Here is a 24474-nt window from a genome sequence, read left to right on the forward strand (position 1 = left end):
GGTTAAAAGAAGTCACAGTGCTCCCTGGAGCTCTTTGCCTTGCTCCTTTAACTGCAGGAAAAACAAGTGAATGGGGAGACCCTGTCCCAACAATCTCACCATACATGTCCCCCTGACCTCACCATCCCAGCTTCTCTCTGAGTGTTTGACAGACAGCCCACCAAGCTGAATTTGAGCTTCTGAAATTTAGTCTGTTCTGCTAAATGGTCCCTGCTGTTTTTAATCCACATTCATACTAAATTTCTGCTGTTTCATTTTCCCCTTCCCTCTTCCCTCAAGGGAGAAGCAGTAGCTTTCTTGGAGATAGCTTATGATTTTTCCAGACAGAAATTGTTTCCATTCCAGGGTTATTGGCAATACCCAAATGTATGTCCAGGAATTGGTCAAAGCCAAGATTTAGAGCTGCTGCTTCTAGTGTCTAATAAAGCAGGACTGCAAAAGGTCAGCCTCTGTGCAACGTAGCAGCCAGTTCTACCAGCTAATGGCACAATCTATTATAGAAGTAATTCCGATGTCTTCCTTTCCCAGTCAAATATAACAGTGGGGAACATTAACTGTCTAATTTAATACTGGGTTTCTTATAGTGCTAGTAAACCCATTAACTAGGGCTGTTATCCAGACTGATGGAGTCTTGACCTTGGCCTGTGTTTTTAAGCGAGCTTTGCCATTCCCCTTGGGATCAGTAGCTCCATTCAAGCAGCAGCTCCACTGCCCTCCTTGCAAGGTTCTGTGCTGGTGGCCCAGCCTGGGTGTCCCTGCAGCAGTGTCCTGCCCTCTTGCTGTAGTTTGCACTGCAGAGCATTCATCATTTCAAGGTCATCCAGAGCTCTCTGACTTCTGAATTTATGGAGGATAACAGCAAGCAGCCTTTGCTTTGCTATAAGCACTTCCACTTGCCATTGGTTCACCTTTACCCCAACAGTCCTTGTTCTTGTGCTTTTTAACACTGTCCTTCATACTCTCCTGCTTTTTTCCTCTATATCATCAATGCAGGCTGCAGCATCAGCTGCTCTGTTAGCAGGTGCTTTTGCTTTCTCCTGAGCTGCCCCAGCTGCTGGGCAGAGCCTTTGCTAGCAGCATTCACAGTTAGCATCACATAACAGCTTGGAAGGGACTTTAAATATCGTCTGGTTCCAGCCCTGCTGCCATGGACAGGAACACCTCCTGCTGGACCAGAGGAGGGGTGGGCTGGTGCGAGAGCACAGCTGCCTTCTCTCCACACAGGTGTAGTGCAGAGGAGTACTTGGCATCAGCCTTTGAGGTGATTCTCTCCCTGGCAGGTTAAAGAAGTGGTTTACTGAATTGTTTTGAGTATTCAGGGGCCAGAGGGGTTTCTCTCCTTTGCTGTCCTGCGGGGTTTCTGTGGGTGGTCTTCTCCCACCTTTGTGTGTCCTCTGCAGTAACACGGCTGGACTTCCCCCTAGAGAGAAACTGCTCCAAGACCTGGTTCTGGGTGTGCTGTGAACTCTCATAGCCCTCAGCTTCACTCAATCCTGGGCTTCCCCTCCTCTGTCCTGGTCCTCAGCATCTTGCTAATTAGCCCAAGCATCTGTTCCGAGCACAGCAGTGAACATTTCCCTGAACAGCTATGAGTTGTCTTGCCAGATTGTTATTTACGTGCTGGTTCAGGTCACACACTCCCCAGGGCAGGAGTGAGACCCGAGTTTGGCCCATTTGTCTTCCATGAGTTGAAGAGAATAAAGAAAACATTTACCTTCTGGCTGATGATCCATTCATCTCCTGCTGAATCTTACGTCTTTATCTGTCAGATCTCCTTTTTCCTGCACTATTTTGAGTTCTCTAGGCACTAGTTTTCATCCTTTTTTGACTCTCTGTGTGCAGCCCAAAATGCCTGAGCCAGCAGGGTCACGGAGTCTCTCTGGTCCTCATGTGCACCAGGACTCACTTCTTCCCTCCTTGTATGGGCAAATCACGAGCCTGATAAAGCCTGTCTGGCTCTGGGCTCCCTCTTCCTCTGCTTCCCCCATCCCATGTCCCTGCAGATTTTCCAGCCCTGTGGCTCTCTCTCTCTCTGCATGCACAGTTTATCCTGGGGAGCCAGGTCACAAATCCAGCAACTCTGCCCTGGTCCCAGGGACAGCTACCACGGTGGGGCTGACAGATGCCAGGTGGGTGGTGGGGCAGGAATTGTGTGCCCACGGGGAGCAGAGTGTGGCCCTGGACATTGGGGATGCACCTTGTGCTGGTAAGGAGTTGGTGACACAGGAAACTGAGAAAAATGTTAAGCCTTCTCTGCCATGAATGCCAAATAAATGCCGCTGTTTTTGTTGTATCTTAAAACATCACCTGGAGTGTTGGTGCAAACAGTGGATGCAGGGTGGAAAAACACTGAACTGAGGAAAATGCACCCAAACAGTGGCCCTCCCAAGCCTGTCACCCAGGATGCTGAGACTCCCTCATCCCTTTTCACAAAGGTGACATTCATAAAGAGCTCAAGGGCAGGTTTTTCCATGCTGATGGCTCAGCAGCTCTCCCTGTGTAGCAGCAATAACCAGGTTTCTCCAAGAGTCAGGTCAGTGTAGAGGGGAGGTGCAGTATTCTGTGGAAAAGTTGGGCCATTTAGTGCAGTGCCCCTGTCACAGGGAGCTAAGCCACCCCATGAACCCATGCTAGTGACATGTCCTCTTTAGTCCCCACGTGTGGTGAGCTGCTGAGGTGTGTGTGCTGGCATCCTCCTTCCCTGTCAGAAGAAATAAATATTCCCATGGGGCTGAGAGCAGGTCTGCAAATAGCTATTGAGAGCTGAAATCCCAACCTGAAATTAACACACTGCTGGTTGAATGGGGCTGGAAAAGAATTTCTTTTCTTTTTAATGTCTTTTAAATGTGACTGGCTAGCAGGGGGGCATCACGGGGTCTTTGTGGCTGACTCAGCTGTGTGAGAGCCTGCGGTCCCCAGCCCGCCCCGCGGACAGGGCTCCTCTCTGCCTCACTTGTACCCAACGTGCAGCCTCCTCACAGCGTCCTTTGTGAGAAAGGGGTTTGGGGAGCGGGGGCTGCATCATTCTGTGGGTAATTGCCCCCCTTGAAGGAAATTAGGAGAAGTGGAGGAGGTTTGTAATTGTGCCTGACTTTGGCACGCAGCAGGCAGAGAGCAGCACCCGGCACGGCAGCGTGGGTATCCCAGCACAGAGCTCCTGACGTGTCTCAGCAGCTGTGTCATGGCTTGGCAGATGCCTGTGGGACAAATGTAGGTGTCAAATGCTGGCCTCAAGCCTCCTCCTTACCATTTGCAGCAAGTTCTTCTACAACCTCCAAAACAGCTGCGTAAATCAGGGTACAACTGGGTAAATCTTCATTTGTATCAATGTACCACAGAGTTTGACTCTTGTGTTGCTACACGCATGTCCCAGTGCAGTGACCAGCACCTGTAGCTTGCCATGGGCCAGCCTCAGTGCCTGGTGATGAGATTTGGAGGCTCTGTCCTCCCAACAGCTTTTGTTTTGCTGTGGTGACTGTGGCAGAGATGCTGCTGGTGTTTGAGGATGTTGTCCTATTAGCCTTGCCACCCACATTCAGATCCTCTTTGAGGCTACAGTCATGGAAGCAGATATGAAAACCACAGAGTATGGGCAGGGTGGAGGCTTCTGGCGTTGAGCAGGAGGAAATGGAACCTCTAATCAAAAAGGAGATGTATTGCTCAGTGTGTGTGATAAATGGATAGGGAATTGAGTCCCAAGGGGATTGATGCCTGCCCTGCTCATCTCACTTTTAACTACTGCTCTAGATGGATTATTTCCTCTGCAGAAATGAGGATTGGGAAGGGATGGCTACCAAGAGACATCCTATAAGCTGTTCTAGGAATCTGTTACCTGAGGAGGTGTCAGCCACATATGAGCCTGAGGTAGCAGAGATTTTCCTTAGAGACAGTTATAGCTAAACAAATATTGACCAGCTGGTGACTGCAACCATTACTCGGGTTTTTTGGACGAGGAAAGATATTTTAAATGGATTCCACGTAACTAAACTGTGTAGAAACCATTGAGTTTTGCTCAAAAAAAGGCTTCTGTAGATGCCATTCATTTCAAAGATACATTATATCTGGTTCTTTAGTTACTGAGTTGCTTTAAAATGCAGATTAACCACTAGCCAAAATAATTTTCTTTTGCAGCTTGAATTTCAGTGGAGTCCATCTGGCATCTGCTGGGCAGTTTAGTGACTTCCTGGGGAGCATGGGCCCTGCACAGTTTGTTGGCCGTCAGACCTTGGCCACCACCTCGATGGGTAAGGAACACAAAGGAGTTGGGTGGCTTTAACTGAGTCTTGAGCAGACAGATCCTACAAGCCACCGAATAATGTGTCCAGCATCTGCTGATCTAACACTGTCCTGCTCCATTTCTCTGTTAAATCAAGTGAGCTTGGCTGAAAGGTTTTGCTGACTGCAGCAAATGTGGCATTAGGAGGAGAGCAGCAGCTTTATGCTTTTCTCTCTCAGCTCTGAAAGGCACAGACTAAGTAAAATGCAGCTAAAATCCTCAAAATGCATCTTGTGGGGTTTTTCTTTCTCTAAGGCCCATCAGGCTCTTCGTTATGATCCACCATAACTCCATTTTCCAGAGCAGCCTGCAGTCCTAGGTTCTTCTGTTTGGGAGAGGTGAGAAACTTGCTGCCACAAAGAGTAGGAGACTGAGCCACCAAAGCCATTTTAGAAGGCTCCCAGTCAAGTTTGCTTTTGAAAATGTGGCCTGGAATCACTGTGGAGCTGCTCCAGAGTAATACAGGAGGAAATCAGGCACATCCAGTTTGTTACAGCTTGTGCAGGAGGGACATGAAGATTGTTTCTTCAAGATTTTTTTAACCCAAGGATGTATTATTTTGAAAGTTTTCTATATATTTTGACATTTTGGTTTAGGGGACGTGGAAATTGGCTTGCAAGAGCGAAATGGGCAGCTTGAAGTGGATATCATTCAGGCTCGAGGACTGACACCAAAACCCGGCTCCAAAACACTGCCAGGTAGGATGCTTTCATCTCCTAAAGCACTTCCCTGATCCCTAGCCTCCCACAATGCTTGTGAACAGGGAAAATTTGAATTTTTTCCTAAAATTCAAATCAGCCTGTGCGTGGTAATGAAAACAAGGCTGCCTGGGCAAATCTTTTTCCTTCTGTAACTGCCTTCTTTAGAAACACCTGGGACATGGCACGCTGTCTTTTCTAAAGTGAGCATGAAGATTTTCTTCATATTTGACCATGTTCTTTGTTCCAGCTGCTTACATCAAAGCTTACCTGCTAGAGAATGGCGTGTGCATTGCGAAAAAGAAGACAAAAGTGGCTCGCAAGTCTTTAGACCCTTTGTACAATCAGGTGTTGCTGTTTGCTGAGAGTCCCCAGGGCAAAGTATTACAGGTAAGATGAGCAAGTCTCAGGTCTGGCCCTCTCTCTCTCTTCCACCTCTCATGGAAGATACTAAGTTCTGTCGTGCTGGTTAATTAACATAGACGAGAAAAAGCCAATGCACTCAATCTGGACTTAACAAAGGGAAAGGAATTCCTCTTTCTTCATACTCAAGCTGATGATTATTTGACACCCTGCTAGGTACCATGAGCGTCTACCAGGAGAGGATTGATTTTTACGTTTTTTTAATTCTTTACTTCCCACCCAGTTAGGAGATAGGTGGTACCTATAGGTGCTAAAATGATCTTGCAGCATGGGTTGCCTTCCATGGTTATACACATTCAGGGCACTCTGCTTTGCCATCACCCAATTACCTATCCTACCTTTTTCTACCTCTTTTCTGTTACTGCCATGTGTTTTCTGCCATACTCATATTTTCAACTCTGTACCTATGTTTCCAGAGCAAAGAGCGATTTGCATTGTTAAATCATGTAAAAATAATTTCCATCCAATAAAGCCTGGCTAAAATCTATTTGTAGTACTAATGTAATTAATCCATGAGTTTTTGCTCTTTACCTCCACTGGTGTCTAAATTGCCAGCTAACCTGCTGGACCCTTTTCTTCAGTGACTTCTACCTAATTTACCGTGATTAGCAGCATTTTCCCCTGATGCAACAAAACTGCACATTTATGACTGAAATGGAGCTGGGACCTGGCTTGGTCTGCTCTTGCCTTGCGTGGGTTTCCTTACCTGCTGCCTTGCTGCCAGGAAAGGCACTTATTCCAAGAATAAATTGAGGAGCTTGGCTTTTTTGCTAATGGACATGTCACCAAACCCACTTTGTGCAGTGGCTCGCTCCATCTCCTGCTGGCCCAGAGTGTGAATTTTTGGGTTTTGATTGACATTCATTGTCTCTCCTACCTCATTTTACAGAAGACTGTAGTGTTGTGGTTGTTAGGAGCCTAGGGAAAGAAGCTGTCAGGATTAGCCAGAGATCACTAATTGTCATCATAACCCATCCTACTGATCCTCTCCTCTCCAGAACACGGACTCACTCTGCAGTCAGTCGTCACCTTTGTCTTGAGCCACGCAGGGCCACCTGGCCACGTGCAGACCTCCAGCATGCCTAAGCCCATGACCCTCACTGCATTTGTTCTTCCACCCACTGGTCTCCATCGTGTCGTAAGTGTGACTCAGCTTTCCCTGCTCCTCTGCCAGCTCTTTCATTGCCCTTCCTCTGTGTCTGAGCCGTTCTCGGCCCTCTGTGCTGCTTGCCCTGCACGTCACTCACGTGTGCTCCTCGTGTCGTGTACCTGGCTCCTGCCCTTCCTCCAAGTGAGTGGCCATGCCTCATCTCCATCTGCCCCATGGCATGAGATCTGTGTGCAGAAGTTAAAACATGCTCTTCTTCTCAAACTGTTGGCTTTTGGCCCAAGTTGTTGCCCACCTTTTTTGTGTTGGTTTATTTTTCCAGATCAGGAGCTGCTCCTGCCCTTCCCCCCCGGGCCACCTTTTAGTGCCCAGGGCCTGTTGTTATATGCCAGGACCAGTTTTTACCTGCAGGTGTTGGACTGCAGCCCTGAGGATACTTGGTGGAGATGCTGCCCCTGCCCAGCAGAATGGTGTCTTATCCACATGCACATTCACCTCTGTTCCATGGGGGAAAAAAAAAATCCGATAACATTAGGATTTGTAAACATGTGCTTAAAATAAAAAAGTAATATCATCAGGCAGAGCTTCATGTGACCTGTTAGTACAGTAAATATTTCTTCTCAGGCTGTAGCAAAGCTCCAGAAAGTTGAATGAGTAGAAGGATTGGTCAGACTTGTGCTTCCCAAGGAATTGTGGAAGTTGGAGGATTAACTGTGCTCCCTCTTCTTGTCCCTAAGGTGATAGTCTGGGGAAACTATGGACGCATGGAGCGCAAGCACTTCATGGGAGTCGCCAGGGTTCTCCTGGAAGAACTGGATTTGTCATCTTTAGCAATCGGCTGGTACAAGCTCTTCCCAACTTCCTCGATGGTAGATCCCACCACAGGCCCGCTCCTGCGTCAGTCCTCACAGCTTTCCCTGGAGAGCACAGTGGGACCCTGCTGTGACAGGTCTTAGTGAGTAAGGAAGGGGGAACTGCTTTTGTTTTTTAAACATGCTGTCAAGGTTTTGTTTGCTGGAACTCTGACCTCAAGCGCAATGCATGTTCAATCAGTTCTTGTGGAGCTGGAAGAGGAGGATAACCCAGTGACCTTAGACAGAAGACGAGGGGGAGGGCACTGTGCCCTCTCCGTCCGAGGAGGAGGTGCCATGGGGCATGAGTCCTAGTTGTCAAATTAGACATACACCTCTTGTTTCACTTCTCTCGCTGTCATTCTTGGACCCTTGTTTCAGATCAATATTAACCCTGGAAAGTTGCAGCATTCGAAAGAATTTGGGGGGAGCAAGGAATTAATTTCTCTTAGCTGTGCGTGTTAGAAATTTCTAATATGGATTCTTTCACAAGAAAGTACCTGAAAAATTTAGAGGTCATCATCTGGCCTAAAAAGAGCAGGAACGGAAAGTTTAAGAGGAAGCATTAGGTCTTTTTATAATGTCTTTCTTTCTGAGAGGAAGAAGAAGAAAAAAACCTGCAACTCTTTCTTTAGAATCAGTTCCCTGTCACTGAGTCATGTTAGCTGTAACACTGTCGTTGCTGTGTTTTCAAACTGTGCCAAATTACCAGCAAGTGTCTTTACTGCATTACGTGTCTAACACTGCTGATGAAGCATACTTGGTGGGAGAGCAAGTAGCGCCTACTTAGAGCAGACAGTTTAAACAGAGTTCGAGTTTAGCAGGCTAATTAACAACAATTTTGCTCAGAAAAAACCCCAAAACACTAGAAGTGGGAGCTGAACATCACACTTGCAGCTTGAGGTGTTTTGTATTGTCAGATAAGACATTCTGCAATTTGCTGGCTCCCTTACTTGTTGCTGTGCATCCTTCAGTCATGATGTCTTCTATCTCCTGCTTTTTTCCTTCATCTCCTTGGTACTGATACATATCTGCTGGAGATGCTGCCCTTCCTTCCCAGACCTGAAACATGACTGCTTTATTCTGCCATGGGAGAGAAAGTGGGGGGTTCTGGGGGTGCAGAAGAAAGAAACCTCAGTTTGCCATCTGAGAAGAAGGTGCTGGAGAGCCCGTAACCTTCCCTGTGGAGAGAGGGGAGCTTTAGGCAGTCTTGGTACTACACAGGCATTGTCAAGTGTCCTGCAAGAGGAGATGTGTCCCCAAAGTACAGAGAGGTAGTGAGTGAGGCATGTGATGACACAGTGGTCGCAGCACGTGTGTTCTGCTCATTAAATGAGTAAAGCACATTTGCTGAGCTGTGGCAGCTGCTGCCAGCAGAGCCATGTGCTGGAGGAAGTGCTCTGGATCCTTCAGACAATTAAATTATCCAGAATCACAGAGAATCTCCAGAGATTTTCTGTTGATAGCTCTGTTTTGGCTAGGTTTTGTCTTAGTTCCTAAATGAGGATTTGATGACTGCTGTCCCAGAATAAACTTTTAGAGATGTTTTACTTTGTGGTTTAAAAGTGAAGGTCCCATGTCCCATGTAGGAAGGAACAGATTCTTGGCCTGTCATAGAGAAATACTGAGCATTTATTTCTGCATGTGGACCTCAGCTTTTTTAGAGTAAAAGCATGAGTGTTGAGTGGATGGTAAAAGCAGTTGCTTTTGGTCCTAGCTTGTCTATGGCATTTTAAATTATTTTGAGATAAATTACAGGATAGATGCAAAAATTATATAGGCCTTACAATAATCTGTAAAAAATTATATAATATAAAGGAGAGGGAAGGAGGACAAGGGACATAGAATGACTAATTTTTTGAGTCTTCAGTGGCAAAAGCCTCAACATTTCAGATAAATCTCTTCATTTCCTTGATCAAATATGTCTCTGGCCTCTCACTAATTATTTTTTCTAATGTAATAGGCAATTTCTATATATTAGCTGAAGAAAGTTTGTTGCATGCTGGTCAAACTATGTTGTGGCGCTCTCTCTTTTATTTTTATTTTTCAAAAAAAAGCACATTTACTGTAATTCAAGTCAGCATCTTTTCCTCTTGGTATGTAGTGAGTACTAGGCAATATTGTACAATATGTGTATGAACTAGAATAGATTAGGTAGATTTAGTGGTTTGTAGCACTGGATCTTTTAATAACTATGACTTTAAAAGGACTGTGGGGTGCTCCAGGTACATGCCAGGCCTGGCAACAGGGCTTCTGTCTTAAGTAATGCCGAAAGCTTTGTATTGGTACTTAGTTTGGACATTATCTACCAGTAAGAGCTAAGTTAATCCTGAGTTTCCTGTGCCCAGTAAGACAAATGCAGCGTTTTTTGCAGTTTTTAATGGTGAGTAGGAAACTATATATGCCAAAAATATTTCCCCAGAAAACTTTGTTTAAAGACTGTCTGTCGAAAAGCTCAGTTCCTGTGTGCCTGGCAGATGCAACTTGTCTCTGTTTCCTGCCCCTCTGAGAGCTCTGCAGGCTCAGTGATGATCAGTTCAGTTACCACAGGACTCCTTAACACCGAGGACTGTCTTCCGTCTGGTTTTAATCATGCTGAAGGGTCACTGTCAGGGTGAAATAAAGAAGTTATGGTTCTAGTTGTGTTATTTTTGTTAACATCTCCAGTTCTGTAGTTTGGAAGCAGTTTTGCAGTCTGCTCTGTCCGATTTTCTTCTGCATTTTTTGCGTGGTTGATCGTGGTCCAGTGCTTCTCGCTTTTTTTTACTGACTCCAAGTCCTGTTTCTCCCCAGTAAGTGAACACTGCCATCCCTGGCTGCCAAGCACAGCACAGTCACATGGACTGGCAAGTGCAGGTGACCTTCCTGCACAAAGCAGACTCACAGGAGCCCTTCTGCGAGTGCCCACGGGGCACAGAGTGAGGCTGGGGGAGTTGCATGGTACCCCACAGTTCAAATTCTTGCTTCACTCATAACGCATGATTCCTGCACTGGCCATGGTGTATTGCAGTCAGAAAAGAACTCTGCTAGTTGCCCATCCATTTAAGACTCCCAGTGTAGCATCCAAGACAAGTCTCAGGCTTGGAATAGCCTATTTTTATAAAGCCTAACCCACTTTTCCCCAAAGAATTTGGCTGGCCAGTTTCTGTCTAAGGTGATGTGATGTGAGAGTTGGGATTACCAGTGTGGTTGTGTATAAAGCAGCATTTTGCCACAGTGATGAGCAGCTGAAAACTGAACTTTTGTCCCCTTTGCAATTCCTGGCTGAGTCTTTTCCTGTGCCTGAGTCTTGCTGTAGGTTACAGTCAGGGAGGGAGAGAGCAAGAGCAGGAGACTTAAATAAAAGAAAAAAAAGGTGTCGTGGTATTTTTGGTTGGTGAATGATTATGAGGGATGAGACTGAGGAGAGATAAATACCTGCCTAACTCAGGATTGATTCTCCGTTCCTTGTGCATGAACTGCTACATTGTAAGGGTAATGGGAGCATTGCTGGCCAAAAAACCCATGGAGAGCCAATCCCTAAATGATACCTGAATTATGGAAAACAAAGAAATCTTGATGCTGAGAGCAGAATGATCTCTCCCCAGTGGGAATCCCCTCCACACAGGGAGAGCAGCCTCGCACGTGGCTTTGTCCTCTTTGTGCTCTAAGCAAAAAGCAGCCATGACCATGATCCTGGTTTGTTCAGGAAAAAAAAAATGTGATATTTTCCCAGTCTCCTGGTGTTTCTTTCCCTTTGCCCCAACACAGCTGGGATGGCCAAGGCCCTCACTCTGCAATTCAATCCATGGGTCCTCATCGTGCAGCTGGAGCCTCCCTTTGCACTGCAGGCACTGTGGGCAGGGTAAGGGCCAGCATTTCTTGGCCATGGATTGTTTCAAAGGACATTGCAGAATTATTTTCTTTGAGTGAAAATATGTATTTATTATTCCTAGCTACCGGATCCTTTATCATTGTACTGTTCTAAATTTGCAGGTCTTCTGGAGTATGAATATCACAAGTTCCTGTAAAGGAGCTGTTTTTAAGATGTTGAGGCAGTTAACAGAATCTCAACCTAAGCATGTTTAGTAATGTTTAGACAGCAAGACAACTTTTTTATGAAACTCATTTTAAGTTAGTTTATTACATGCTGTTGGTAATATTTTAAAACAGGAAAAATATTTTTCTTTAAAGACAAAATGATATGTATGTTTTTTAACAGGTAACATAATTTAGTGTTTTCAAAAATGTTTGATGTTCTTGGTATGAAGTTTACTCATTCTTTTGATTTCTATGTTCCTTGTTATATTTTATCAACTTTTTTCCAAAAGAAAAGAGGCATATGTAAATAAACACCAGAAAAGAGTCCTATAAGAAATTCTGTTCAAACTGGCCATAAAATTATTAGTAAATATTTGTTATTGTTCATTAACTCTCAGCTACTTTGTTGAAAGAATAGATGTTGTATTTTCAAGATGAGAACTACTTAGCTAGTTTTGTCATAATCCTGTACTCTGTATAAAAATCTTTTTATAAACAAAGTCTAATAGGCTACCAAGCAATAATATATTCCATTGGGTGTGCACAGATCGTGACTTGCAGGCCGTAGTACATATTGTTGATACAGTTTCTAATTGTCTTCAATCTGAACAACATCACTTTTGAAAAAGGTCCATATTGACTTTGATTGTAAAAAACAGAGACTGGGCTGTTGCCTTGTGAGATATATTCATTCTATAGACTTCTCTGTGAGTGTCTGTGCCCATCGACATGAGATCTCTCTTAGGTGAAGAAAGAAACAGCTGTAGGTGACTTCATACTACAGAGGTAAAAAATAGTTTCAGTATAAACTTCATGACTGTTTCAATCTCCTGTTTTTCTTAGGCTATCTAGTATTTGTAACTTGACGAGAATGGTTCCCACTGCCATTGTAGCCCTGATAAAGCAAAAAAGCCTTTGCACTCTGGGGCCACTGGAGTTCTGCCTGACAGCTGCCTATTTTCCTCGAGATACTGGGGCAGGCTAAAGGGAGGGTTTTTTTCAGAGCAGCAGATTGGGCTGCTATTCTTTAAAGGCTCTGTGGGTTATTTTGTCCATTTCATAGGTGGTATTTGTCCATTTTGTTACAAAATTCCACCCAAGGCAGAGAGGTTGCACCTTTGCAGGGGATCACAGGGGACCAAGGTGTAAAACAGGCACAGGCTGTTCTGTGCCTTGCTTCAGAAATTTGCTAGTGCTGGGCTCTCTGATTTTTCCAAAGTGGCAGGATCAGGATACTGGATTTTAAGTCAGCTCCATCATTGATGCAGTGATAGAATAAAAGAGCTTCAAAACAGCATCCCAGTCCATTGCCTGTGGATTCCTCCCAGCATTTACCACAGGACAAGTGTCCATGTTGTTCTCAAGATTGCCAGGCTGCTGGCTGTGCAGGCAGCAGGTCCCAGTGGTGCTGGGAGCCCCAAGGAATGCTGGAAGAATTCCTGGTTTTTTTGTGAAATGCTTTGAAAAGAGAGAGAGAGAGAGAGGTGTGAATGCCAAGTGCCATCAGTAGAGGAGTCCAGGGCCTATTGTGACCTGGAGGGAGCATCTAAAATGAAATTGCAGCTGCCAGATTTGAGCCAAGCATTTAGAAAAGAGTGTGATCAGTGAAAAGAGAATGATCAGTGAAAGGCTTTTTGTGTTTACCCCAGTGCACACCTGCCCAGGTGTGTGTCTGTGAACACAGTAATTCCACAGGGAGTTTGCAAGTGATTAGGTGTTCTCAGAAAGTGGCTTCAGCTCTCACTGCCAGACTCCTCTGCTCAGTGGCCACGTCCCAGGCACCAAGCAGCCTCACGTCCACCCCCAGCTGCTCACCCAGGACAGCAGCATCACACTCCAGCTCTTCCCACAGTATAGGCCCCCCCTGCCCTCGCTTCCCCCTGGTAGCTCCTTTGATCCTGGTGGAGGAGAGGAACTGGGAAGAGTTTCTTTGTAGCATTTGGTTCTTTGCGCTTCAGTGGCTGAAACAGAAGGACCTTGCACCAGCCCTTTCCAGAGCACCAGCAAACAGAGGTGGTGACCCAAGGACTTTCCCTTTGTGACTTTCCAGTAGCTAAAATGGCAGCCAAAGCAGTCCAGCTTGGCCAGGTCCATGGACAGCCTTGGCATTTACTCTGGGCACGTTAGGTGGGCTGAGCCCCCTGTGTAGGGGCAGGGAAGGGCTGTGTCTGGCAGAGAGGCCATGTGGGCACACAGCTGTGCCCAGGCAGCTCTGAGCTCCACTCACTGAGCCATGGTGGGAGCAGAACCAACCTAGAGAACGAATGAGGCACACCTTGCTGAAGCCATCCCACAAGCTTTGCACAAGCTGGTTTTTGTAGTTGCTTGGGCACCAAATGTTAGGATATCTGCCCGTGGGGGACTCCAGGTCCCACTAAATGTCAGCCTGGAGCTTCAAATGCTTCAGCAGTTTTTTCTTTGGGGCTGTTGTTTCTGACCCAGTGCTGCACACTGGTCCCTTCTTTGGTGATTCCATCTTCTTGACCTGGAGCTGGTTTTGGCTTTGGAGCCAGGGAAGGTGAGGTTTGGAGGATGAATCTTAAGGCATGTTCCCCTAGCCTCACCACACTGGAATTGTCTTCCTTTGGCTCCCTGCAAGCTGCTCCCTGCATGGTGGAAGGGCATCCTGGGGATGCAGTGCCTCCCCTGAGACCCCCTCACGCAGCACTGCCATGGCCTGCCACCCACCAGGGATGCCCGTGTCCTGCCAACGTTTTGTAGCAGTCCCATGTTCAAACTGCTTCCTTTCCCATCCTTGGAAGGAGCCAGGGGTCTTCTGCAGGGGCTGGGCAGCCCGGGCAGGCGGGATGTGCCATCACTGACAGCCAGGGGAAAACAGGGAGCTGCATCTGGACTGGGAGAAGGGGAGCTCCCAGCGAGCTTTCCACTGCCTTCCCTTTGCTTTCCCCAGCACCCTCTGCTCCCTCCATGGGTCCCCACTTCCCTCTGGACACGAGGCCTTATTCCAGCCCGCGGGGACTGAGGCTGCCCACGGCATCTCTTTGCACTGAGCATCCATCCCCCGCTGCCCGCCAGGAGCCCCGGGCGGTGCGGCAGAGCTGGCCTCTGCTCGGGGATGGGGCACCCCCAGCCCATCCCTGCCCCCACCTGCCACCGTGCTGGAACTCTGCCTTGTTCCCCACTGCCAGGGCCTGGCCACTGTAGGGAAATCTGCTTTCACAGGTTGAACCTTTTTACTTCATTAATTGGTCCACAAAACCCAGTAACTTTGCAGGCGCACTACAACACTCCTCTTGCTTTTCCCTAGGAGTGGGGGCAGCTGAGATCTGCTCTTTTTGGCCTCTGTAACTCTCCAAATCTTTCTGGAGGTTTTTAACATCATTTGGTGAGATGTAATCTCTGTGGAGCCAGAGGGAACACAGGCAATGGAGCTGGGCAGCCTGCTTGCCCAGGTGGCGAGTGGCTGGCGAGGTGCCTGGGCTGCCTTGGGTGGAAGGTGGGACACCAGCCACTCGTCTGTAGTCAGGAGAGGATTCTGCTATACTTTTTTCCTGTCTGTAGGTTTTATTCAGACAATATGTAATGAATAAGTGATTTACAATTCAGTGTTAAGCTAATGAAAACGTTGATAATGGTGATAATAAAACCTTTTTTTTTCCTACGGTGTGTTGGAGGTTTTCTATGGAGTGTCTCTGCCCTCTCTGTTGTCACCACCATTATCTTCAACCTAGGATTTCAGCTGGACCCTTCCTTCTCCTTGTGCCTGGAGGGAATGAGAACAGCTCAGCCTCATGTGTCCCAGTGCTCTTGTGGAAGGGCTGTCAATCCAGCTCCCTCAATCAGCCCCAGCTTCAAACCTGCATTTCCCTGAGCCACTTCTGGATGTAATTTGGCCATGGGCATCTCCAGGCACAGCTTAGCTCCCACTTGTGCTCTGCTCACCACCTCAGTCTAAAGCTCCTGGTGTTTTCTTTCCCAGACCCTTCATGGTCAGCCCTGGCCATTCAAGGGTGATTTTGAAACCCTGGAGGTGAAGACTCTACCGGCAGAAAAAAAAACATCCCTGGCCCAGGCTGTTGGGAACATCCAGTGTGGGTACAGGGGAGCCTGGGGACCCCCAGGGAAGGAGACCCTCAGATGTTACTGGGTGTGCAGCTGCTGCTTGGATGACCTGGAGCTGTGAGCTCTTGGGTGGGAAATGTGTGGGGGATCCTGCTGGACGGGTCTGTGGGAGGAGGTGGTGGTGCTGAGAATAGGCACCATTCTCTGGGGAGCTACTGCAAGTCCTTTTCCCGTGGGAATGAGGGATCACAAAGTCATAGTTCACTAAGAATTTCTTAAAAGGTGTTTGTCATGCCTCCAAATCTCTCTGCAGGTCATCAGGGTGAGACCAAGGGGCAGCTTCCCACCTGCCCCAGCTACAGCCCCCGGGGGAGCAGTGATGGAAGCGGGAGGAGGAGGGTTTCTCTAGAGTGCCCAGCATCTCCCGCCCTCAGACCACCACCAGTTTCCCAAGCAGGATGGGGCTCAGGCTGTCACTGAGCAGCCAAGCAGTGCTGCCTGGAAGCTCAGGCCACATGGAAGCAGCAGCTACAGGCAGCTGCTGTCACCTCACCACCAGCACTGCCCGCCAGGGTGTGGAGGTCACACCGCCAGCCCTGCTGCCTCTGCTGGGCTGTGCCAGGAGGAGGGTTTCTCTAGAGTGTCAGGGGACAGCCCAGCATCTCCCACCCTCAGACCACCACCAGTTTCCCAAGCAGGATGGGGCTCAGGCTGTCACTGAGCAGCCAAGCAGTGCTGCCTGGAAGCTCAGGCCACATGGAAGCAGCAGCTACAGGCAGCTGCTGTCACCTCACCACCAGCACTGCCCGCCAGGGTGTGGAGGTCACACCGCCAGCCCTGCTGCCTCTGCTGGGCTGTGCCTTTGCATGGCTGCATCCTGGGCTCTGGGACACAGCCACGGAGCCACTGAGCTTGGGCAGTGCCCTGCTGAATCCAGAAGAGAGTGCAGGGCTGGCTCAGCCTCTGGGTTCAGGTTTTCTCCTGCTTCCAGCTCCACCAGGGGTGGATCTCACCAGGGCAATACCATGCAGGTGACCTGAGCAGGAATCAAGGACCTGCTTCCCTCCACAACGATGGATGAAGGTGAGAGGTGCAGCTCCATCCTGGCCACTGGGAGGATGTCCAAGGCTCAACGTGGAAAGAGGGAGAGATTTCCATCTGCTCAGCTCTGATGGCAGAGGGCAGCACAAGAGCCAAACCTTGGGCTGAAATCCATGGGGAGGGTGGGGGTGATGGGACATGGCAACAAAAGGGCTGAGCTGGTGGGATCAGCGTGAAGTGACACGCTGAGGAGCTGAGAAGCCAATGAAAGCCTCATTTTTAAGCTTGTTTTCCACACTCACAGCTTGCTTTGTTCCCCCCTCCTCCCCCTTTCCCTGTAAACCAAGGCTCACCCAGCTGGTGCAGGTCTGGGCTCAGACTCTGCGTGATGCCAATGAGGCAGTTGCTGGACCTCCCAGCCCCTGGAATGTCACCCACCCCAAAGGGCCTGGGAGCACCCAGGTGAAGGTGTCACAAACCAGCCCCTGGTGGCAGCCCAGCAGCACCTGCATCCTCTGCCTCAGTGTCCACAGGGAGCCAGCCTGGGGCTTGGGGCTTGGACACATCCCTTTGCTCATCCTTGTAACAAATAATCAACCACCACCTGATGGATTCACCTTTTATTAAGCTGCCACCCGGAACAAAAGGAGGAGAGAGCAAAGCCTGCCCTGAGACCTTCACAATGCTGGCAACTCTGCATGCCTTCCCCAGCAGGAAAAGGGGCTATTTCTCCACAAAAACCCCCTCAGAGGGTATTTTAAATAGAACTGAGAGTTAAAATGTCCATTATTGGAGAAAAAAAAAATCAGTAGAGCTCCTGCCACTGTCAGAGCCCTGCTCTCATGCAGATGAGACAGGATGGACAAAGGCCATGCTGGGGTCACCAGCTGGAAAGAGCTGCCCAGGTGTGGCTGTGCAGGTACCACATCCCACACGGGGATGAACGTGGAGATGGGATCACCCCCACCTCAGATAATCCCAGCAGCAACAAGCACAAACCCATGGGCTCACAGGGACTGGGAGGAGGTGAGGAGCCAGCACAGCTGCTGGGCTGCCAGCTGGAGGAAAGGTGGGGAAGGAAGGGGTGATTTTAGCTAAGGGAAAAAAAAAAATCTGCTTAGGACCAAGCTGTTTGCAGGTGTCTGTAGTTCAGGAGGCTCTCCCTGGGGCTGCTCTTAGTACAGTCTGGGCTCAGCAGAGAGAAGAGCTGGAGCTGGGCTGGGCTGGAGGAGTTCAGCTTCCCCTGAGAATGGGGCACAGTGTCCCTCCAGCCATTTCAGCCAGGAGGATCTACCCATGGTGGGGAGGTAAAAGAGGCAAGATGTGCTGGTGGGCAAGTGGGGAGTGCATGGGCCTCCAGCTTCCAAAAGCACTGAGCAGCCACAAGCCTGAGCTCACACCCAGAGGGCTGCTCACAGGAGATAAAGTTCCTCCATGAAGCTGTCCCCATGTGCTGAGCTTCAGGACTGCAGCCCATTCCCTCCTGCCCACCTCTCCCTGCCCACCCACCAGCTGCAAACCTACTGTGTGGCACTGACTTACCTGCACCAGGTGCCAGGGGACCACTTGGTAGTCCCCAGCCTTGCAAGGCTTGCTCACACACTCAGCAAATTTTGCTTTTGACACTCAGCAAATGCAGCCCAGCCCATGGAGCAAGAGTCATGTGCTGGCAGCAGCCACAGCCAAGGCTCAGCAGGGTGGGAGGGCAGGAATGCAGCCTTTGGGGAGCAGGGAGATGGGAGAGCAAACCTGCAGCTCACTGGGCTTCACATCGGGGTGGGAGGGGGGCTCTTGCCAGTCCCAAATGTTTGAACCTACTTGGGAGGAAAAGGCAAAGAAAAACTAATGATGTCACTCGGTGCCTGCAAAAAAGGAATCATTATTTCCCAACAGGATTTAGAGGCTCCTGCTGGGGGCAGGGAGAGGAACAGAAGAAATGAGTAAGAAGAACCTGACATCTCTGTTCTTAATTTATCATCATAGTAAGACTCGAGCACCGAGTACGGCTCGGCACGCGCTCCTAGATGGATTTCCTCCGCAGCCGGGGGTGCTGCCGGCAGCGAGGGCTGTTGGAAGACAAAGTGCTCCCCGGGGAAGAGCCGGTCTGACCCCGCGTGCTCAGGGACACCTCGTCGATTTTGTAGGAAATGGAGTTGTAATACACGGGGTTGGTGTGGCAGCTCAGGGTCTCGGGGTGGGAGGGCGCCGGGCTGCCACACACCTGGGGTCTGTAGCACAGGCACGTGCAGAAGGACGGCACCTCGGCCGCCGAGACGGCCGACTGGCGCCGCTGCCTCTCCGCGTCCTCCTGGACCAGCGGGATCAGGTTCATCTGGCTCGTCCTGTCCTCCACAGGGAGAAAAATGGCATTGCTGCTGCGGCTGTCCTCTTTTGGCTTGAGGTGGATGTTGTTGCGGGCTCTCCTCAGCGAGGCTCGCTCTTCGGCGTCGCGCCGCTCGTCCTCCGAGTTCATGGTCAGGAACCGCAGCACCACCAGGTTGAGGAAGGCGCCGATGACGGTCAGGCCCACCAGGATGTACATGAAGCTGAAAGCCACGTATGGGGGCTTCTTCTGCAAAGCCTCGTTCTTCTGCAGAGCCACAAAGTCTCCGAAGCCAATAGTGGTCAAGGTTATGAAGCAGTAGTAATAGGCATGGAAGAAAGTCCAGCCCTCGAAATAAGAGAAGGCTGCGGCGCCGATGCACAGGGTGCCCATGCAGGACAGAAAGCCCACCAGGACCATGTTCTCCATGGAGACATGGGTTGTTCTCATGCCCAGACACTTCTTGATCTTCTTGAGCAGTAGCCTCACGACGGTGTTCATGCGCTCCCCCAGGCTCTGGAACATGACCAGCGTCAGGGGGATGCCCAGGATGGCATAGAACATGCAGAAGACTTTGCCAGCGTCTGTGCCAGGAGCAGCGTGCCCATAACCTGTGAAGGACAGAGGGAAGAGGAAAGGTAGTTTCAGGCCCTCATTGGGGTTTCCAGCAAGGCTGCCCTGTGACCAAGAGGAGCAGCAGAAAAATGGGGGGAAGAATGGAAAATGACTCAGTAACACATCTGTAGGCAATGCTAATGGGACCATGGAATGCCCATCCTTTGGGAGGATGGCACATTCATGTAGGCATTACCTCATTTGACCTCTAAAGAAAGAAGGTACCCTCCTGATAGCCCCCAAGTGTCACAGAGGCCATGAGAAGGCCTAGAGCTGGACTGGGGTCTGCAAGCCTCCTGCAGCTCATGAATAATTCAGAGGCCAGGATGCTGTGCCAGTGCCAGGTGTGCAGGGTAACCTGAACCCCACGGCAAGGGAGAGCAGAGGCTCTGCAAGATGCTGAGACCAACAGCGTCAGATCACCCTGTGGGGAGGAACACACCCATCCACAACTGCTCTTGCAGGGGCATTGCCACCACCCCTGTCACCTGCTCCTCCTTCCCCAGCTGTCCAGTATCATAACATGCACATTTCAGTCTCATCTCTATGAGCACTTGCTGTGTGGCCTGTTGGACAGGAGCCAGAGTGACCCTGCAGCCCTGTGCTATAGGGACACTCCCCACAGGAGCAGCTAAGTCTGGAAGGATGTCTGCAGACCCACTCCAGACTTACTCCAGTGTCACTAACACTCAGACCTAAAGCACCACCGGCCTGTTGGGGAGGAGGGGCTGTGCTGGTTTAGATGCAGAGTAGGGAGCATTTATGCCACCACAGCCCTGTCAGCCCTTTTCCTGGGGACAAGGAGCTCCAGGACAACAAGGCTCTCCTTGAAAGCCTTCTGAGACCTAATTCCTCCACCTTAGCCCAAGTTTCAGAGCTGTGACTCAAGGACACACACCATTACACTGTGAGGCACAGTGAGGTATTCACTGCAATCTTCTGGGCTCCAGCAATTCTGTGCCCACCTCAATTACAGCAGCTTAGCAGAAATTGGTGGCCCCTGACCTCAGAGGATGAGTAACGAAATCAGTGCAAGGGAGTCACGTGGCATCCAAAGGCATCCAAAGGCATCTGAGCCTTTCTTTTGAGTTGCTTCTACAAGAAAATACCAGGGCCTGAAACTTTCCTTCTGAAAGTGCCTGCAGAACAGTGCCAGCTCCTTCCTGTGCTGCTGCCAGGCCTTTCACAAACAGCTATTTGTACTTTCACTTTCTGCGTGATTTTGTGTGACTTTTGCATGGAGAACATGGGGGAAAACACCTTCTTGTTACCCCACAGTCTTGTTCGAAGTGGTGATTTGGCTTCACTTCAGTCCTTGCTGCCCGTGGATTTCCAAGATACCTGGGGAAGGTGCTGCACCCACTGATGGAAGGACCAGAGGAGGATAACCATGTTATCCTGGGCTCCTGAGCACGCCTCCTGCTCCAGGAAACTCCTGCATGGGACAGGGCTGAGGGCAGCATTGTCCTTCACCATGCTGTGCTCAGAACTGCCAGCAGGCAGCAAGGGACCAGCTTCTAATTGCTCTCTCTGTTCACAAATTCACACAACAAAAAATTATTAATTTAGTACCTGCATGCCACATTTCATGAAATAGAGAGCAGACAGGAGACTGCAGTGGCAAAACCTCCCAGTCAGATCCAAGCTTAATAACTGAGTGCAATCACCAGGTCCCAGGCTACGAGATAATACAATGACAGCAATGAGGATGTAAAGATAATGATCCACAAGAGCAGTAAGTGGAAAAACAATTGTTATACCCTGAGAGACTGTTGAAGGAGTGTTTGACTGATGGTTTTGAAATGACAAAGGGAATTAGAAAGAGTAAACACAGCTACAATAACATTAAAACTGAGATTTGGAGCACAGCCCAATATAAAGAGATCTAACATGTCAGTGTTTGAGAAATACGGCACCTGGGGTGAAATTATTTATCACACAGGGTGTGTGATAAGCACAGCCATTGTTTGTCACAGCCAACAGGAAAATAATGTAAATGAAGCTATAACCTGTCAGGTGATGATGGGGATTTTTGCTGAAGCTGTTCATCTTTCCCTCCTGCTGGGGTCTGACCCGAACCATGCCCTGAGCCCACTGTGGTTTGCTGACCATGTGTGTTCCCAGCACAAACCTCACACTGCATCCCATGGGAGCACATGGAGAGCCCAGGCAAGGCCTGCAAGATACCTGTCCCTCTTCCACCTCTTGTCTTCTGGTAACACAGTGCAGCTGATCCCACCGACCTTGTCCTGAGGGATGATGCTACCTGAGGTATTTCCACCATCCCAAGCCCTTTGGGAAGGCTGAAGTCCTGTCCTGAAGAACAGGAGGAGGCTGCTGGCTGTGCAGGATTCAGCCTCAGGATTCCTGCCTCCAAAACACTTCTGCTGCCCGAAATTCCAGCACACGCAGTGGCACAAGCACAGGATCCCTGTCTACCCCCACAGGATGCCAAGGGTGCATGAATTAATCTAAGTGGATTCATTAAACAATGCTCAACTCCTATGTGGCTAATCTTACCTAAATTAAGGCAACCCTCATTCAATTAGTTTCATTCTCTTGCAAAATTGAAGCGGACAAACCACGGCACTGGGCTCTGCTATGGGTAAGTGAGTCTACAGGGGAGTTTAGTGTGATTCAATCACTCCCTTCCAAGCTGACACCCATGTCTCTGCAGGTTTCTGTGCAGGCAGGCAGCGGGCAGTGGCTTGTGGCTCTCTTGGCTCCATGAAGCAGATCTCACACAGCCAAACACCCAGAGTTTTGAGCTAGCAAAGAAGCCAACAATTCTTGCCCAGCTGTTCACCCAGCTCACTGGCTAGAGCTGGCACAGGGGACAGACACGGGCCCTACCTCTGCCCTCCCACACCGCTGCCAACTTTGGCAGCCGCCTGCTCCAAAGGTTCCCGCAGGAGCTCCGCAAGCTGCTGCCTCCCTGGGACAATGTCGTGTCTTGCGGTCCCAGCCACAGCAGCACCCCCAGCACAGGGTGGCCCCAGCCTGCCCGTGGGTCACCTCGCCCACCCCTAGGCACTGGGGTCCCAAAGGGTCAGCTCCTGGGTGGCCTGAAGAGATGTCCCAGCCTTGCAAGGGTGACACCTGCCTCTGCCCTGCGGGCACCCCCCAGACTGCCCTGGGGCTCCCGGGGGTACTGGAGGTGTGGGGCTGGAGAAGTACGGGGCGCAGGGACATGGAGGGGCATGGGATGCAGGGGCGTGGGGATGGAGGGACATGTGCGGCAGCCATGGAGGGGCACGGGGTGCAGGGAGGTTGGATGGAGAGACACGGGGTGCAGAGGTTCAGGGATGGAGGGATGCCGGGCGCGCCGGTCGGGCTGCCCGCACTCACCGATGGTGGTGATGACCGTGATGGCGAAGTAGAAGGAGCCGGCGAACTTCCACTGGCGACCGGCGCGGTGCGGCTCGGCCTGCAGCACCAGGCGCTCCAGCTCCCGGTAATCGTCGGCGGAGAAGCGGTACTTCCTCCGCAGCTCCCCGCGCTTCTGCTCCAGCAGCCGCTTGCGGCCGCTCTCCGCCTCCGACTCCAGCGCATCGAAGACCGCGGCGCCCACCAGCAGGTAGGAGAAGATGCAGAGGATGAGCGCGGCCGTGCGCAGGTTCTGCCGCTTCATGGCGAGGGGCGGCCGCCGCGCTCAGCCCGGGCTCCGCATGGCCCTGCCGCCGCCGCCCCCCCACCGCGCTCAGCGCACCGAGCCTGGGCCCCGCGCAGCGCTTGCTGCTTGCCCTGGGCACGGATTCCTGCTGCCCCGGGCACCGGCTCCTGCCTGCCCCCGGCACTAGTTCTTGCTGGCTCCAGGCAACGGCTGCTGCCTGCCCCGGGCACGGGTTCCTGCTGTCCCTGGCACCGGCTCCTGCTGCCCCGGGCAGCGGCTGCTGCGGGCTCCAGCTCGCACGCACACCTAGGCTGGCTGCGGTGTGCCCCGAGCCCTCCCAGCCTGGCAGCCCCGGGCAGCGCCCGGCTCCAGGTGAGCCCTAGCGAGGCCGCGGTTCGTTCTCGTGCCAGTGACAGCAGTAACATCCCCACTCCCCGAAGCTGCCCCTGGATGCTCCCAGGCTGGAGGAGTTTCTTGTGCCTACACCCTCTTTGCCTGCCCTCCCGAAAGCAAGGGTTTTTGGGGCTGGGGGGCTGTCCCGAAGCACCCTGTAGAATCATCTCTGTGGTGTCATCCCTGTGGTATCACCCCTGTGCTACCAGCCCTGCACGGGCAGCTCTGGCTCCTGCTGCTCTGCCCAGCTCTGGGCCACTTCACACCCATGGCACTGAGGAACACTGAGGTGTAATCTCTGTAATCCATTTGTGTTACCTGTGTAATCTGTCTGTGTTATCTATCTGTGTTAACTGTGTTATCTGTGTTGTATATGTTATCTACCTGTGTCATCTATGTTCCCAGTGTTATCTGTCTGTGTTATCTACCTTTGCTATCTATCTGTGTTACCTGTGTTATCTGTCTGTGTTATCTGTGTTGTCTGTATTATCTATCTGTGTTATCTGTGTTGTCTGTGTTATCTGTCTGCTTTATCTGTGTCATCCTTTTCTCAGCTGGTTACCAGAGCAGAGTCTGGCCTGTTGTGTCCAGTGCTGTTTTAAGAGAGCAGAAAGGAAGAAAAACAGATTCAGTGTTTCTGCCGCTTTCTTTGGCACACTGGTGAGAGGCTGCAGGCACAGGGGATGTGGGGCCTGTCCACCCTGTGCTGGAGTGGGGGCAGTGAGCTCAGCCTCTCTGCACTGATGTGCTGTGGACAGCCCAGGTCAGCCCCAAGGAGCAGGGAAATTAGCTGTGCTAGGAGGCAGAGCCCACAAACTGAAGACCCTGTTTCTCATTCCTGGTTACCATAGCTTTTATGTAACTCCTATACTTCACTTTTAAAAATAGAAAGATACTTTTGAGTTGTGTGTTGCAGGCGATAGTATCTCTTTCATGAAAATAAACTCTTCTTCTTTTGGCTGGGAATAAAACACACAAGTGAAAAAACAAGGCTTACATCCCTCTTCATCCATCTTGCTTCTCTCCCTGGAGAGGAGATGCTTTGGGATTTAGTTGCACCAATGAAGCTTTGAACTGGACATAAGAAAAA

General features: G+C 50.2%; 2 protein-coding genes across 2 annotated transcripts in view; one reads left to right on the top strand and one right to left on the bottom strand.

Annotated features, from left to right (window-relative positions):
• Window positions 1-14994, top strand: part of RIMS4 (regulating synaptic membrane exocytosis 4) — a 55448-nt gene extending 40454 nt beyond the window's left edge. Inside the window, exons 3-6 of the mRNA XM_041478806.1 lie at window positions 4132-4244; window positions 4873-4974; window positions 5225-5364; window positions 7243-14994. Coding sequence (XP_041334740.1) covers window positions 4132-4244; window positions 4873-4974; window positions 5225-5364; window positions 7243-7461 — 574 coding nt within the window. The 3' untranslated portion in view covers window positions 7462-14994. The remainder of the gene's footprint in view (window positions 1-4131; window positions 4245-4872; window positions 4975-5224; window positions 5365-7242) is intronic.
• A 3405-nt stretch (window positions 14995-18399) lies between these two features.
• KCNK15 (potassium two pore domain channel subfamily K member 15) lies at window positions 18400-23009 on the bottom strand. The gene is made up of 2 exons (XM_041478812.1): window positions 22727-23009; window positions 18400-19374 (listed from the first exon to the last, which is right to left on the bottom strand). The coding sequence occupies exons 1-2, from the start codon at window positions 23007-23009 to the stop codon at window positions 18461-18463; spliced, it is 1197 nt and encodes a 398-aa protein (XP_041334746.1). The 3' UTR covers window positions 18400-18460.
• Between the last annotated feature and the right edge of the window lie 1465 nt (window positions 23010-24474).

The sequence above is a fragment of the Pyrgilauda ruficollis genome, unplaced genomic scaffold (genome assembly GCF_017590135.1).
Source record: "Pyrgilauda ruficollis isolate IOZ18807 unplaced genomic scaffold, ASM1759013v1 scaffold46, whole genome shotgun sequence".
Classification (NCBI taxonomy): Eukaryota; Metazoa; Chordata; class Aves; order Passeriformes; family Passeridae; genus Pyrgilauda; species Pyrgilauda ruficollis.

Bases quoted from the DNA above. Each gene is read 5' to 3' on its own strand.
- KCNK15 (XM_041478812.1), bottom strand. From the start codon at position 23,009: ATGAAGCGGCAGAACCTGCGCACGGCCGCGCTCATCCTCTGCATCTTC. The intron at 19,375-22,726 runs GTGAGTGCGGGC...TGTCCTTCACAG, and splicing joins CACGGTCATCACCACCATCG to GTTATGGGCACGCTGCTCCT.